The 14,501-nt window shown below is 61.1% G+C and overlaps 1 protein-coding gene across 1 annotated transcript in view; it reads right to left on the bottom strand.

The window, feature by feature from the left end:
* Positions 1–14,501, bottom strand: part of CFAP77 (cilia and flagella associated protein 77) — an 88,531-nt gene that overhangs the window by 35,624 nt on the left and 38,406 nt on the right. The window contains exons 2-3 of the mRNA XM_059658817.1: positions 5,034–5,133; positions 4,060–4,288 (exon numbers count right to left, since the gene is read on the bottom strand). Coding sequence (XP_059514800.1) covers positions 4,060–4,288; positions 5,034–5,133 — 329 coding nt within the window. The remainder of the gene's footprint in view (positions 1–4,059; positions 4,289–5,033; positions 5,134–14,501) is intronic.

Below are 14,501 nucleotides of genomic sequence, written 5' to 3'. Positions count from 1 at the left end.
TGTCCCCGCCCTGTCCTGGCCTGTGACCCCTGCCCGAGGGGACCACGCGTGCGAAACGCCTGCTGCATGGAAGGTCCGTCACGGCTGCTTCCGCCAGGGGCGCCCCCACCCCATCGGAGGACCGACAGAGGCGATGACCAGGAGCCCCAGCGGCTGCAGGCTCGGTGCCCGGCGGCCCAGGCGATGATGGAAGTGAGAGGGCAGCTGGGTGGGGCTGGGCAGCAGTGCCCACCCAGGTGCCGGGGCTTCTGACTTCTTAAGAGAACCAGGAAGTCCAGGCGTCGATAGGAAATCTCCTGGCTTCTAAAATGTGGCGACTCGTTTCATTTTTTAAAAAAGCGACTGCCCGGGCCAAACAGGCATCTGTGTGGTTGGCCTGCCGACCCGGGCCCCCTTTTCCAGATACGAGCCGGGTCCCCACTTCCTTTCAGCCCAGAGGCTGGTGGGTTCAGTGCACCTGTCCCCGTGAGCGGCCCTCTGTGACCCGCAGGTGGGGCCTGGGAGCCAGATCGGCTCGCTGCGGAGGCTGGGGTCCCATCGGTGCTGGGAGGCGGAGGGGCAGGCGGAGGCGTGTGCGGCCCCTCCCATCCGTTTATGTTGTCCATCGTGGACGGTAGAAAGGGCAGGGGGATTGGACACTGGGGGCGGGGGAAGAAGCCTGGTCAGCATCTGACCCTGCACGCCCCGCGCCCTGCTCCCGGCATCCCTGGCTTCCGGTGAGCTGCGCCTGTGTGAGTCTAAGGTGGGGCTTACTGTTAATTTTTCACATCTCTGTAGTTGTGAGTGGACAGTGCTCATTTGCGTCTTTACGTATTTATTGGACCAAGTCTCCCCAACCACTCCTCAGGTAGGCGAGTGTGATCGGGTTTGGTTTTAAACGCTTTTAAAGTAAAGAAAGAAACACAATCGCGGCTTATAAACGGTGATCACTGGAGAACGGGCCTCGGCCGCATAACTTTAAAGTAATAGCCCCGTGAGGGGGGGGGGGGGGCGGATTTTTTAACTGCGCCCTGCGTCTGCTGTACGGCTGAGGGGCGTGCGGGCAGGTTGGGCATCTCAGTAAAAGCTTTCCCGACAGCCATTTAACCTCCACTTACGGAGAAATAAAGTGAAATTGATGCTGATTCGGGCCTGCTTTGGGGGCTATTTTTGTTCCATAAAAGCCCTTTTGCTTGCAATTTGCTGAGCGGCCCTGTCACTTCCGAAAGGGCTGCCGTTGATAAAGATAAAGCTTTATGGCCGCGGTATTTGCCGCTAACAGCAACCTAATGCAGCATTTTCATTTTTGTGCAATTAATGTTAACGTCTGCTACGAAAATTGTCATTAAATACCATTTTAAAATCCATTCAATTTGCATATGCAAAGCCCATTTACCATCGCGGGAGATCTGGCCGGCACTCCATCACGTCCTTCGCTGGGATCGTGGCCGCTGGGGTTTGCAGCGATTTAAGGCTTTTATGTCGAGAGCGGACAGTAATGGATGTCCTTTCTGAGCCCAGAAACCGTAAGCTCTGCCGTCGCACGTAGGAAAATGGAGCCCCGGGACCCGAAGCTGGGTGTTGACTCTTCACCTCAGTCCCAAGGGGGCGGGAGAGCGAGCACTGGACAGGGAGTCCGCCCACCTGGCTCCAGAGCGGCTCCTGTCTGGCCTGTGACCTTGGGCAAGTCTCTTCACCTCTCGGAGCTGCTGTTTTCCTGTTTTCCATAAGGGCTCTGAGCCAGGTGACCGCTAATGTCTGCACACTTTAATATGTTATATTTTAAAATATAAACACTCAGGGTAGAGAACCCAGGCCGAGCCCTGCCGTGAGGAAGTTGTGTGAACTTGAGAAGGTCCAGCAACCCCTCCCCGCCTCGGCCCTGCCACCTCCTGCACAGGGTTCCAGTGACGATGAAATGAAACCGACCGAGAGCCCCTGGACGCCCGGTTACCACGGTAACGTCCTCTTTCCCGATGAGGACACGGGATCCAGGAAGGAAGGAGAGTCGGGGACAACGCTGGGACCAGAGCCCAGGCGGACCCGGCGGGGCAGCCCCCGGACGCCAGGCTGTCTGAGAGGCCGGTGACCAGCGCGGACAGTCTAGGGGTCGGTGCCCAGAGGGGACTGTGTGTGCGGCAAAGGGAAAGGAGGGCACGCGTGCTGCGGCGGCAGGAGGACGGGGCGGGGGCCGGGAGACGCCCCGTGTTGGCGGGCCTGGCAGGGGCCCCATTGTAAAAGTGGGGGAAGGACGGTGTGCAGACAGTGAGTTCATCCCCCGGTCAGATTCCGGGTTCTGGGGGCCGGTGACGGGACAGGCATTTCCGGTGAGAGGCCGCGGCCGGCAGGAGGCTGGGGGACGCGCTGAGCGGGACTGTGGCGGACACGCCGGCTTCAGCGCGGAGGACGGCGAGAGCAGGCCGAGGGGAGGGCGCCGAAGGCCGGTGGCATGCGCTGCGGAAACTGAACAGAATTCCCACGGGAGCCGGCGACGGCCCTGCTGGGGATGTGCCCAGAGGGGCTGACAGGGGTCTGCACACCACGGTCACTGGGCACTGCCCACAGGCAAGGGTGGGCGCGGCCCCCGTCCGTCAGGGTAAACGGATAAACTAAAGGTGGTCCCTACACACAATGGAGCGTCATTCGACCTTGGAAAGAAGGGGATCCCGACACCTGCCAAACGTGGAGGAACCGCGAGGCCGCTGTGGTCGGTGAAAAGGCTGGACGCGCAGGACAGATACCGCGCGGTCCCATTGGCCGTGTCGCCTGCACAGCGGCAGGAGGCAGAGCGGTGGCTGGGGCCGAGGGGACGGAGGGACAGCGGTGAGTTCAGTGGGTTTCAGATTTGCACGAGGAGTTCTGTGGACGATGGCGGCGGCGGTTGCCCAGCAGTGTGAATGTGCTTTAACGCCACGGAATTGTGCACTTAAAAATGGTACGTCTTAAGTCCATTTTACCACAGTAAAAAACGATTCGAAAACAAACAAACAAACAAACAAAAGTGGATTGTCAACGCCCTTGATTGTGGGCAAAGCAGGGCCCGGCCACGCAGGTGGGCCAGGTGCTGGCTTTTCAGTCACAGGTGTGTGTGTGGGGGGGGGGGGCGGGGTAAGGGGCGGCTGGGGGGGTGCGTGCCCGGCCAGGTGCTGTGGCTGAGGCTGCTCCCATTTATTTGTGCGGCTTTCAGTGGCTCTGTGCTGACGATGGGCTGTGCTGTGAGTGTGGGGCAGGCAGCCTGCGGCAGGGGCACCTGCTGGTGTCGCCCGCTGCCTGGCTCTGCTCTCCCCCTTCTGGGGACAGAGCCCCCACTTCTCCATCTTTCCCACCGTGAGCCCCTGTGGATGGTGGGGACAGATTCCAACCAAGCCCCCTCCGGGGAGGGGCAAGGGATGGGGCCTGGCCAATCCGAGCCCACCCTCTACTGTCCTCCTCAATGTTGCTGGACCCCAGAATCTCCTGGCCTCAGCGATTGGCTCAGAGGCGGACATGTGACCTAGGACTGGCCAGTCCGTGGATTTCACAAACCTCACAGTGGTTGTTTCAGGGATCGACAGGGTCCCAAGTTGGACCAAAGAATCTTAATCTCCAGGCTTTTGTAATCCCCACCCCCTTTGCCCAGGGGCCACTAGGAGACGAGGATGGGACTGATCCTGGCTCTTCTGCCACAGGAGGAAGACGCTGTCAGAGGACGGAGCCCAAACCAGGAAGAAGTCAAGACTCGGAGAGACACAACAAATACTGTCATCCGGGCACCTGGATCCAGCTGTGCCTGAAGCCCTGCCTCTACCCTGTGAGCCAATGAATTTCCCTTTAAAAACATGTCAGGGCAGCTTGATTGAGATTGGTGACATACAACCCCATTCTGCTCTACAGAACCTTGTGCTGCCGGGCTGGGAGCTGGGCCCCCGGCGGGCCTCTGACCCACCCCTGCCACCAAGGTTTGCGAAGAGCACTGACTGCCAGGCCTGGCTCGCTCGCCCCTCCCTGGAGCCAAGAGTCAAGCGCCCACCTAAGTCCCTAATTTAGTCACGGCCGAGCCCGCCCCCACCTTGGTGAGGGAGGGAGCCGGCGCCGCCTTACCGGGACTGGACCCCAAAGGTCATGTTTGGAGGGACGATGGTGGGCTCCTTCCTGTAGCGCCGGTTGTCCTTGCTGCTGACGCGGAAGTCATTGAGCTGCTTGTACAGGAGCGTCTCCCGGGCGGTCACCAGGCCCGCCTTCACCGCCCCTCGATTCGTGGCGATGTAATCCCGGCTCAGCTCCTGGTGGCGGGTGGGCTGCGGCTTAAACACGTTCCAGTGTCCGATGGCTGAGGGCAGGGAGAGACCGGTCCCGGCCGGAGGTCAGCGGGAGGCACAGCCACTCGGTCCTGTGCCTGCCGGTCCCCGGAGCCTGCTGCCGCCAGCCTGCTACTCCCGGGGGGTTGGGGGGCGCAGGGGGATTCCCGAGATCCCGGCGGGCGGTGAGCACCTGCCTGCAGTTGGGCAGCCGGGCCTGGGTGTCCTTTGGGTAATCAGGGTTGGTCCTGAACTCACCCAAGCTCACAGCTTAAACCCAGGCTGACTCCTTCCTATTTCCCTGCTTGATCCTTTGCCCGCCCCCCCCCCCACACGCCCAGACCGTGGGATCCCCCAGATCGAGGCTGCAGGCCCATTTCCCAGCTCATTTCCCAGCAGTGGCCCAGGGCGAGCGCTCCGGCTCCAAACACGCTCTCTCACCTTTGGGGTCCCCTCTGTCCAGCCCCCTATGTGCTCTCTCACCTTCGGGGTCCCCTCAGCCCAGCCCCCTATGCGCTCTCTCACCTTCGGGGACCCCTCTGTCCAGCCCCCTATGTGCTCTCTCACCTTCGGGGTCCCCTCAGCCCAGCCCCCTGTGTGCTCTCTCACCTTCGGGGTCCCCTCTGTCCAGCCCCCTGTGTGCCCTCTCACCTTCGGGGTCCCCTCTGTCCAGCCCCCTGTGTGCCCTCTCACCTTCGGGGTCCCCTCTGTCCAGCCCCCTGTGTGCCCTCTCACCTTCGGGGTCCCCTCTGTCCAGCCCCCTGTGTGCCCTCTCACCTTCGGGGACCCCGCCGTCCAGCCCGCGGACGTAGAGCCCGTAGTTGAAGTCGATGCCGGGGAGGCTGCAGCTCTGCTCCCGGGGCTTCCCGAGCTCAGCCTGCGGGAGCACAGAGCGGAGGTGAGGCTGGTCTCGGACCCGCTGCTCTAACATGTTCCGCAGGAGCCCCCGATGCCCGCTGGCCCCGCTCCCGTGGGCAGCCTCAGGGCCCCGGGGGCGCGGCGCAGTCCCTGCCGTGAGCGGTGAGCGGCTGCACTCGGGGTCCTGCAGCTGAGACGGGGCCCCTTTCACAGGGACTCCCCAGGAGCCCCGTGGGGGACGGGCATCTTTCCTCCCTGACGCCGCGCCCCTGTCACCCTTGGGCGCTGGGCTGGGCAACTACCCTCCCTCCCTGGGTCTCTAGGGACCTCCTCCCGGAGACCCGAAGGGTTTTGTGGGAAAGACGTTACCCGTTACCGGTGCATTCTCAGCCACATTGACCTCAGGCACCGTGTCTGGCCTGGGCCACTGGCCACACTGCCCCCCGCGGTGCCCCGAGGCCAGGGGCCCTGTCCTGCACGCTCAGCGCGCCATCCTCGCCCTCAGCACCCATAGTCCCTGCCGGGTCCCCTGGTCCAGAGGCAGTTTAGTACATCAGTTCGATGTGCTCCGTGTCTCAGGCTCCTCTCCTCCCTCACGCTCTCTCCTTCCAGCTCATCTCGGTCCCACCTCCCTGGCTCCCAGGGACCTGAGTGCTTAGGGAGGTGGTCGGGACCCCCTATGTGGCTCGTCACTCTGGAATTAACGCCTCCCTGGAGCTGGCAGTCCGGGCCCTGCACCCTCCAACCCACCCATCCCTGCAGCTTCACCTCCCAGATGCCCCCCCAGACACCCCGCGGTTTAGGGGGGCTAGCTCACTCCCCTCCCCGAGGCTCTGCAGGCGCCCAGCCTCCCGGAATGCCCTTTGCTCCTGGCCCACCCTCCACTGTCCTCCTCCTTCAGCTCTCTGCACCCCTGGCACTCACAGCAGCCGCTCCCTCCCTGGGCCCCGGTAACTTTCGCTGTCTGTTCTGCTTGTTTGGGGCTCAGAACTTAACTGACCTGCGTTTCTATGCACAATTCTGCGAACAGGCTGAAAGCCTTTGGGTTGTAGCTTTAAATGGGTGAGTTGTGTGGTATGTGGATCATATCACAGTAAAGCCATTAACAATCACAAGGTAGTGTAAGCAAGTCACGGATTGTGTGGTAATCAGTTTAATGTCTGTCTCCCCTGGTAGGCTGTGAGCTCAGTCTTCATTTGCTTACTAGAGGCCTGGTCCACGAATTCGTGCCCCAGTGGGGTCCCTCTGCCTGGCCTGCGGGATCGGGCCGAAACCAGCTCTCTGACATCCCCCGAGGGGTCCTGGATTGCGAGAGGGCGCAGGTCTGGCTAAGGGACCCCACCAGTGCACGATCAGGGTCAGGGAGGTTGGCCATCTGGGGAGGGGCTGAAAGAGGGCTCCAAGGTGTGTCCAGCCCGTCTCGCTCAGTCCCTGATCAGCCGACCTCAGCAGCAAGCTAACCTACTGGTGGGAGCATCTGCCCCCTGGTGGTCAGTGCATGTCATAGCGAGCAGCTGAGCATATTACATTTGAATTGGTTGAACGGACGACTGGACACAGCATATTAGGCTTTGATTATATAGGATTTTAAATAAAAACAATTTTTTTAAAATAGACAGTAATTTTTAGAGAAGTTGTAGGTTCACAGCAACATTGAGCAGAAGGGACAGAGGCTCCCAGCTGCCCCCTGTCGGTCTTTATTTTCACCTTCCTTTCCAGGGCCCAGCACAGTGGATGCGAGGACATAGGAGGGGGAATGAATGAATGAATGAATGAGTGAGTGAAAGGCCTGCTGGGAGGCTGTCGGTTCTGTTTCATACAGAACCTGCTACGTTTCTCCCTCTTCCTTCCCCCTCAAACCCCGGCCCTGACCTTCCTGGAGCGCCCCGGGGTCCGGCGTTCCAGGCGGTGCCGGGTGCCGGGTGCTCGGGCCTCTGCGAGCTGGTTTGTTTGAATTCCTCCCACGTGACTCCTTCTGAGCTGCAGACGACGCTCTGGCTTCTCATTTGTTTATGAAAATGATCTGGCCTCTCTGATGACTGCCGGGAAGTTAATTAAAATGTGACTTCTCTGGGCGAGGCCCCCTCTGGGCAGGTGCAGGTGGGCAGGCGTCCAGCTGGCAGAGGATCCACAGGCAGACTCGGGAGCTGGCTGCCACTCCGGGCGGGCAGAGGGGTGGGGAAGAGGCGGGCGCCTCACTCTCCACGCTCTTTTTCTGGAACCAACAGCTGCCGGCGCGCATTGGAGCCTCAGGCTGCAAAGATCACCCCCTGGGAGGCCCACTCATCTTTTACTCCACAAACATTTGTTTTCTGCCTACTCCGCGCCAAGCCCTGTGCCCAGAGTTTGAAGGTAAACAAAGAAGAGGCATAGCCCCTGCCCTCATGAAATTCATCTTCTTGCAAAGAGGACAACGGAACAGATTGCCTCCGGCTCTAAAAACTTGTAGGCCCTAGAGTGAGACAAGATACTTGCAATACATGGACCTGACGAAAGACTCGTATCCATCATATATAAAGAGCTGCTACAAATCAATAAGAAAAAGGCAGCAGATCCTATAGAAAAGTGAGCAAAAGACTTAATAGGACATCATTAAGAGGACGTCCAAGCCGCCAAGACCCATGGATTAAGGTGCTCAGCCTCGGTGCTGTTGGTGGGAATGTGAAGCGACTGGAGCGCTCGGTGGGTGTGTGAACTGGTGCGGCCACCGTGGGAAACTGTTGAGCCACGTCTACTAAAGCTGAACGTATGCCAGCCTGATAACACCCTCCTGGCCCCCAACAGCAACGAGCGCCCCGTCCACCCAAAGCTCTGGCTGTGAATGCGCACACACCACGCTATGTGACAGCCATGACCCGGAAGCAACCCTAAACGCCAGCCCGGGCGGGGAAACCGCTGTGGCTTACTTATTCCATAGAGCGCCCTACAGCAGTGGTTCCCAGCTGGGGGTGATTTTGCCCCCTGTCCCCCAGGACATGGAGTCATGTCCGGAGACATTTGGGGTTGGGAGGGACTACTCCCCTCCATCTGGGGTGGGGCCAGGGCGGCTGCTAAACACCTCACGGCGCAGGAGACAGCCCCACCCAGTGAGTGCTCTGGCCCTAATGCCCAGAGGGCCACGGCCAAGCAACACGGGCCACCAAGGAGAGAGAGGGCACAGCTATACCCAGCCCACGGGGCCCTCACACCCACGCGCAGCACGGCTCTCTGGTGAGGAGTCCGGAGCCTGGGTCCCCTTGGGGCGGGGACAGTGGCTGAAGCCGCTCCAGGAGGCTCAGGGGCTCTGTCCTGTGGCTACCCGACCCCAGGTGGGTGCCCTTCGCACCCCGTTCGCCCAGGACGGCGGTCTCACATCCGGAGGGCAATGGCCAAGCGGGAGACCCACCTTCAGACAAGGGCTGCCTACACACAATGACAGAAACCACAGCGGCAAACAAGTCAACTCGGCTCCCAGAGGTCCTCCGGGCTGCGTCCTGAGCCTGGGGGGGAGGGGCCCGCCTGGAAGTCCCTGAGAATGGAAGGGTTTCACTCCTCCACTCTGACCTTTCCAGATGGGGTGTCGCCGGGGAGACAAGAGATGCCCCAAGAAGTTGGCGAGAAGCAGGCTGGGCCCCTGGCGAGGTCTGCTCCTCGGTGGGTGGGCGGGGGGTTAAGGAGATGGCTGTCGCTTCAGGAAACATCGTGGGGTTCGACTCGGCTCAGACACCACAGCTCAGTGCTCCCCCCCACAGCAGCCCCTCACGACAGCTCTCGGGGGGAGCACGCTGTACCCCAGGACGGATGGGGACATCGAGGCTCAGAGAGGTCGCAGACCAATGCACCCCAACCCCGTTTCTCCTGCTTGAGGCTGAGTCTAAGGCGCCTCCGGCAAACCCTCCAGGTCTTCTGAGAGGCACGCCTCGCACCAGGGGGCCCTGAGATATGGAAGCGACGCAGGCGGGGGGCCCCGGCCCGGCCCTTGTCACGGGGGTGTGAGCCTCGAGAGCCGAATGCGGAGAGAAGTCCCGGCGTTGGGCCCGACCACCCGCCCTCCTCCGCAGCTCCCACCCTGGGCCTGCCTCTGAGCTTCCCGTCATGGGCTTGGCTGGGATGCGGCTCTGGGTGACAGCTGTCCCCATCAGCAGACAGCTTCATTAAGCCTCATTAAGATGTCATCCCTCCGCCTGCGTTCCCAGCTCTCAGCTCTAATTAAAACCATCTCTGCCCGCGTCCCCGGGGGCCGGGGGGTCTCTGGGCTCCTGCTGCACGGAAGCGGCCTCCGAGCCCCCGCGGGAGCCAGGCCCCGGCCCGGAAGTCCCGTCGGAGCAGCTGGTGGCCAGCGTGGGGACCGTGGGGGCTGCCTCGGCCGCAGTCACCGCGGCTCTGGAAGGCGGGCCCCTGGCCCTGGAGCCTCACCACGGCCCGTTTTCCTGGGACCAGGCCTTGCGACTCAAGTCTAATTCTCCTCCACTCTCTAAACTGTAAAAAACTGTCAACCAGTCTCCGTGAGCCAACCAAGAGGCAGTAATGGGCGACACCGGGCGGCTTTGTTCCTGATGCCTGGGCTGGGTCCCCGCTGGACAGACAGGCCGGGGCCCCTCCGAAGCCGGGCTTTCTGTCGGGGGCTCCAGGCCTACGTTCTGGACCTGCCTCCAGGCAGGAACCTCACTTCCTGGCAGCTCATTACCCCCCCCAGCCCAGCGTCTACAGCAGCGGTTCTCAACCTGGGCTGCACATTAGAATCACCTGGGCATCTTTTTAAAAATCCTGATTTCTGGGCCCCATCCTCCGGAAATTCTGTGTCTTTGTTACGGGGTGGGGCCACAACATTAGTAACAAAGACACAGAATTTCCAGAGGATGAGGCTCAGACATCAGGATTTTAAAAAGATGCCCAGGTGATTCTAATGTGCAGCCGAGGTTGAGAACTGCTGGTCTAAAGGAAACAAGTGCTCGTTCCACAGTCGAGAAGCCCCGCTCTCCCCCGCCTCCCATTAAAGGTGGTCACGTGGGAGCCACAGTTACGCGGCAGTTATTAAATATCCGTGTGCGCCGCCCGGCACGCGTACGCACACATACGGGCGCGTGAGGAGGGTAGTTCATTATTGCACAACGAGGCAAGATCCTCGAATGAGAAGCACAATATAAATGCAAATGGTGGTCATGATTAGCATCGAGGGTATTTATTTATCTCCATAATGAGAGCCGCCGATAAACAACCGCGAGAGACAAGGTGCGCGATGCTGCAGAGGGCGCCCCGCTCCGGAGCCGGGCCCTGAGCGCGAGCCTTGAGTGGCAGGGAACACGCGACAAGACCACACCCGCGTGCGATCCCATAAAACAATGTCAAGGGGGGAAAGCCCAGCAGGATTTAGCTTTTACATGGACTACGGTGGCGGGCGGCCATGTGAGACAATCCATTAAAACAAATACTGGCAGGAAACACACAAGCTATCGGTGAGGGTGTGTCGTTAGAGATAGTGGCGGGATTTTGCTCGGACTTTAAAAAGGCAAAAGGCAGAGTGAGGTCATAGTTTCTGTGCCATAGATACCCGCCAAGGGTCAGAGTTCAGGTTCTCCCTCCCTGTGGGTATAACTGCTGTGAATTTATCACGGGGCTGAGGTTGCTGCTGCCGGGGGGGGGGGGGGGGGGGCGGAGAATCCAGGCCAAGCGGGAGGATAGGGGAGCCAGCATGTTATGTCACACAGGACTGAGTCCCAGCTCTGCCACTTCGCTGGTGACCTTGGGCAAGTCACTTAATTTTTAAAAAAATATTTTTATTGACTTCAGAGAGGAAGGGAGAGAGAGAGAGAAACATCAATGATGAGAGAGAATCACTGATCGGCTGCCTCCTGCACGCCCCACACTGGGGATCGAGCCCGCAGCCCGGGCCTGTGCCCTGACCGGGAATTGAACTGTGACCTCCTGGTTCCTAGGTCAACATCACACCCGCCTGGCAAGTCACTCATTTGTCTCGTCTGCGTTTCGGGGCTGGAAGACCCCGCAGGCCACGGGGAGCATTCGTGGCGTCTGGCCCGGGTGCGTGTCGCTCAGCAAACGGGTTGCTGCTATTGCACTGTCGCTGTTGGCGTGGCCTGGGCAGCCCTGCCACTCGGGCCGAGGGGAGCCGGCGTGGGGACAGCTCTCCGGCCCCCCCGCGCCGGCCTGGCCCTCCACTGGGCCTCACCGGGCCTCGGGCGCTGGCCTGGGCGGCTGGGCGACGGCTCCCCCGCTGCTGCCTGCGGGACTGTGGCTGATGTATGGCCTCGCGGCGGGAGGCGGTCACGGTGACGCTCGCGTTCCCTCCCCTCCCCTCCCCTTCGGCAGCTGGAGGCCAGGTCCTTCATTTGCATTTACATGATCTCGCTGTGCAGCTTATGAGATCGGGAGATTTATTTGCTACTTAGCTTGATGTTTGATTACACTCGGTGAAGGCGGCGGCCCGGAGCGCGGACGCATCGCTCTGAGCCGGGGCCTCTGGGGGCCGGTAACTCAGGAGCGGGTTGAGGGGGATGAGGGGGACGCGCTGCGTTTTGAAAAACATTTTGAAAAAGGCAAACACGAGAGGTTGGAGGAAACAGTCACCGAGATTTGGACGAAAACAAAACAAAAGCAGTAAAAACCGGCCGGGTGTCACCCCCGACTGGGAGCGGCCGGCCACTCGGAGGAAACCCGCTGTCTGGGGAACAAGCTCCCAGACGCTCCGGGGTCAAATCACAAGCCCCGCAGGAGGGGGTTCCGCCAACACAGGGAGGCGGGGAGGCTCGAACCCCGAATTACCAGCGTGGCTCTCGGGACGACACTGGGTCTCCAGGTCTAGCGGGGTGGCCTCGACCGAGTTACCCTGCACCCCAAGTTCCTGAGTGATAAAATGCGAAAGCAGCCTCCTCTTAGGTTCACGGCTGAGATAGTGAAGGAGGAGACTGTGGGCGCGGGTGGAGGGGTGGAGGGAGTGGGGGGCCAGGGGGCCCAGGCTGGGACTGCATATTTGAGGTCGGCCCCGCCCATCTCCTCGCTCTGATGGTCCCTGTGGCGGCAGCTGGTGCAGATGTGCCTGTTGGAGGCACGGGGTCTCCTGACCTTTTGTGTCAAGGGAAGCCCAAGGGCCCGTGGACCTGCCGGGGGTGCCCCACTCCCATCATGGCCCTCGGCCCCCTGAGGCCGCACTGCGGGAGGCTGCAGGGAAGGGAGGGAGGGGGCCCGGCCTGGGAGTCCGGAGCCTGGGAGCTGGTGTTCGGCCTCTCGGCCTCATCTGCCCCAGGGACACCGGAGGGCGGAGACGTCCCCTCTGAGCGCCACAATCTCTCCAGGCTCCGAAAGGAGCAGGCACCTCCGTGGACGGCCAGGAGAGGCTCCTGGGGGAGAAGTCCTATCCCGACCGGCCGGCGGGCGAGCCTCGGATACTGTCACCCCCACATCTGCGTGGGGCCTACGGCTTTAAGGGAAAAAGAGAAGCACTCGGTCAGGCCTTCTCGGAGGGCCTCCCAGCGGCCCTCGGTGTGAGCAGACGGGTATGAACCCCGTCTGACCCTCCTCCCTGTGTGACCTGAGTCTCAGCTCCTCGCTGTGTGAAACGGACAGCCATCCCCGCGTCCCCACTCGGGATGGGAAGACAAGGTTTCGAGGAGACACGAGGTCAGGCACCCGGGGGAGGGGGGGGGCGCAGAGGTGGGCACGCAGCCGGCGGGTGTGCGGCTAGGCGGCTCTTCCTTTCCCTTCCTCTCTGGGGCCGCGCGGTGGGAGGAGGGAGGAACTCCTTTGAGCCCACCCTGGCGCGGGGTCCGACCGGAGAGGAGGAGGTTTCTGGGCCGCAGAGAGAGAAACAAGAGCGCGGGTCTCCTCTGCCGCGTGGGGCTGACCGCGGGAGAGGGGCGCGGCCGGCTCACTGGTCGTTCGGTCGGTTCAGCTGCCCGGGGTCAGCGCCAGAGGCCACGGAGGCAGCAGGGGCGAGACCAGAAGAGTAAGAGGAAACCAGGAGACTAAGAGGAAACCAAGAAGGAGAGGGGAGGAGAGAGAAGCAGCAGAGAGTGCTCTGTGTTCTTCTCAGAACTTACGGCCGAGATCAGAGGCGAGCGGAGCGTTTTAAGTTCTGACAGCTGCGGGATCGGGCTGTCGGCCCCTCTGGTTACGCTTCCGTTTTCTGCATCGGTTCACTGGAAAGCGGCGCGTGTAACAGGGAAGGAAAACGTTCGGTGCTTTCCCCCTGATAAACCCTTGTTCCTTCCGAGAACAGATGAAAACGCCAGCTCCAGCGACTCCCGTTTTGATGTATATTTCATCACATCTCATTGATTGTAAGTTCTATTTCCATGTCAATAAAAAACCAGCATTGTAATAAATGAGGAGGAGTTTAACACAAAATGGCAGCTGACCTGTTAGCATGCCGGGTAGCGGAGCGGGGACGCGGCTGCACAGGGAGCCTGCTAATCAGGACGCTATTGATTTCCGCGCGGAGCCGGGCAGGCGGCGGGCGGCGGCCCTCTCTGCGGCCTGCAGGGCTGTTTCCGGTTGCTTCTGTGCTGCTGCGTTACAGGGAAGGGTGTGAGGGCCTCTGCTTGGTACCCTGGAGCAGAAGAGATGCCTATAACCTGGTCGTGGCTGGAGGAGTGTAGGGAGCGAGTCTGATGATTTGGTGATCGAGCCCGCAACCCGGGCAGGTGCCCCGACCGGGAGTTGAACCGTGACCTCCTGGTTCATAGGTCGATGCTCAACCACTCAGCCACACTGGCCCGGCGTGCCAGTGCCGTGGGAGGGTATGCAATGCAGACAGGCCCTACATGGCGAGAAGTCTGCTTCCTCGGGCTGTGTTGGAAAGCAGTTGGAGGTGTGACGATTAGAGTTTGGTCTGGTGGACTTTTGAGCTAACAGGTCTCAGCCAGATCCAGCCCGCCCACCAGGGCCTCCCCGGACACCCGGCACTGCCCACTGGGTCTGTGTACACGACTGAGCCCTGGACCCGCCTGGGCCCGTGGCTGGGAGGAGGGAGTGCGCGATGAGAGAGAAGGTCTCAGCGCCCGGAAGACGTCCGTCCGGCAAGAGGCAGCTGAGCGATGCGCGGGGGAGGAGGGCTGTGCTATAAATGATTCAAGGGGCGGCTTCTCAGATGCAGTCGGGCTGCCCGACTCCGGTACAGATTTCAAACAGGCAGCATAATTGCTACAGGAGAGATCTGCTTGTCCTGAGCTTTTAGCTGGGAAATCACCAAGCTCCGTGCTGCTCCTACAATTAATCATCGAAGGCTTCGGGGTGAGCGTGCCCCTTCCCGCCTCCGACCCCGGCGATGGGCTGGAGCCGGCATATAAGGCGGCGGGTTTTATGAAAATGCTCCTCTCCCCTGCACTGCGTCGGGAATGCGCCGCACCCTGGGCGGCTGGGGCGCTTGCCCGCAAACTGGTGCGGACCAGCCGG

This window comes from Myotis daubentonii, chromosome 11, assembly GCF_963259705.1.
Source record: "Myotis daubentonii chromosome 11, mMyoDau2.1, whole genome shotgun sequence".
Taxonomy (NCBI): Eukaryota; Metazoa; Chordata; class Mammalia; order Chiroptera; family Vespertilionidae; genus Myotis; species Myotis daubentonii.
Note: the sequence above shows the minus strand (reverse complement) of the source record. Positions and strands in the feature narration are given on the sequence as shown.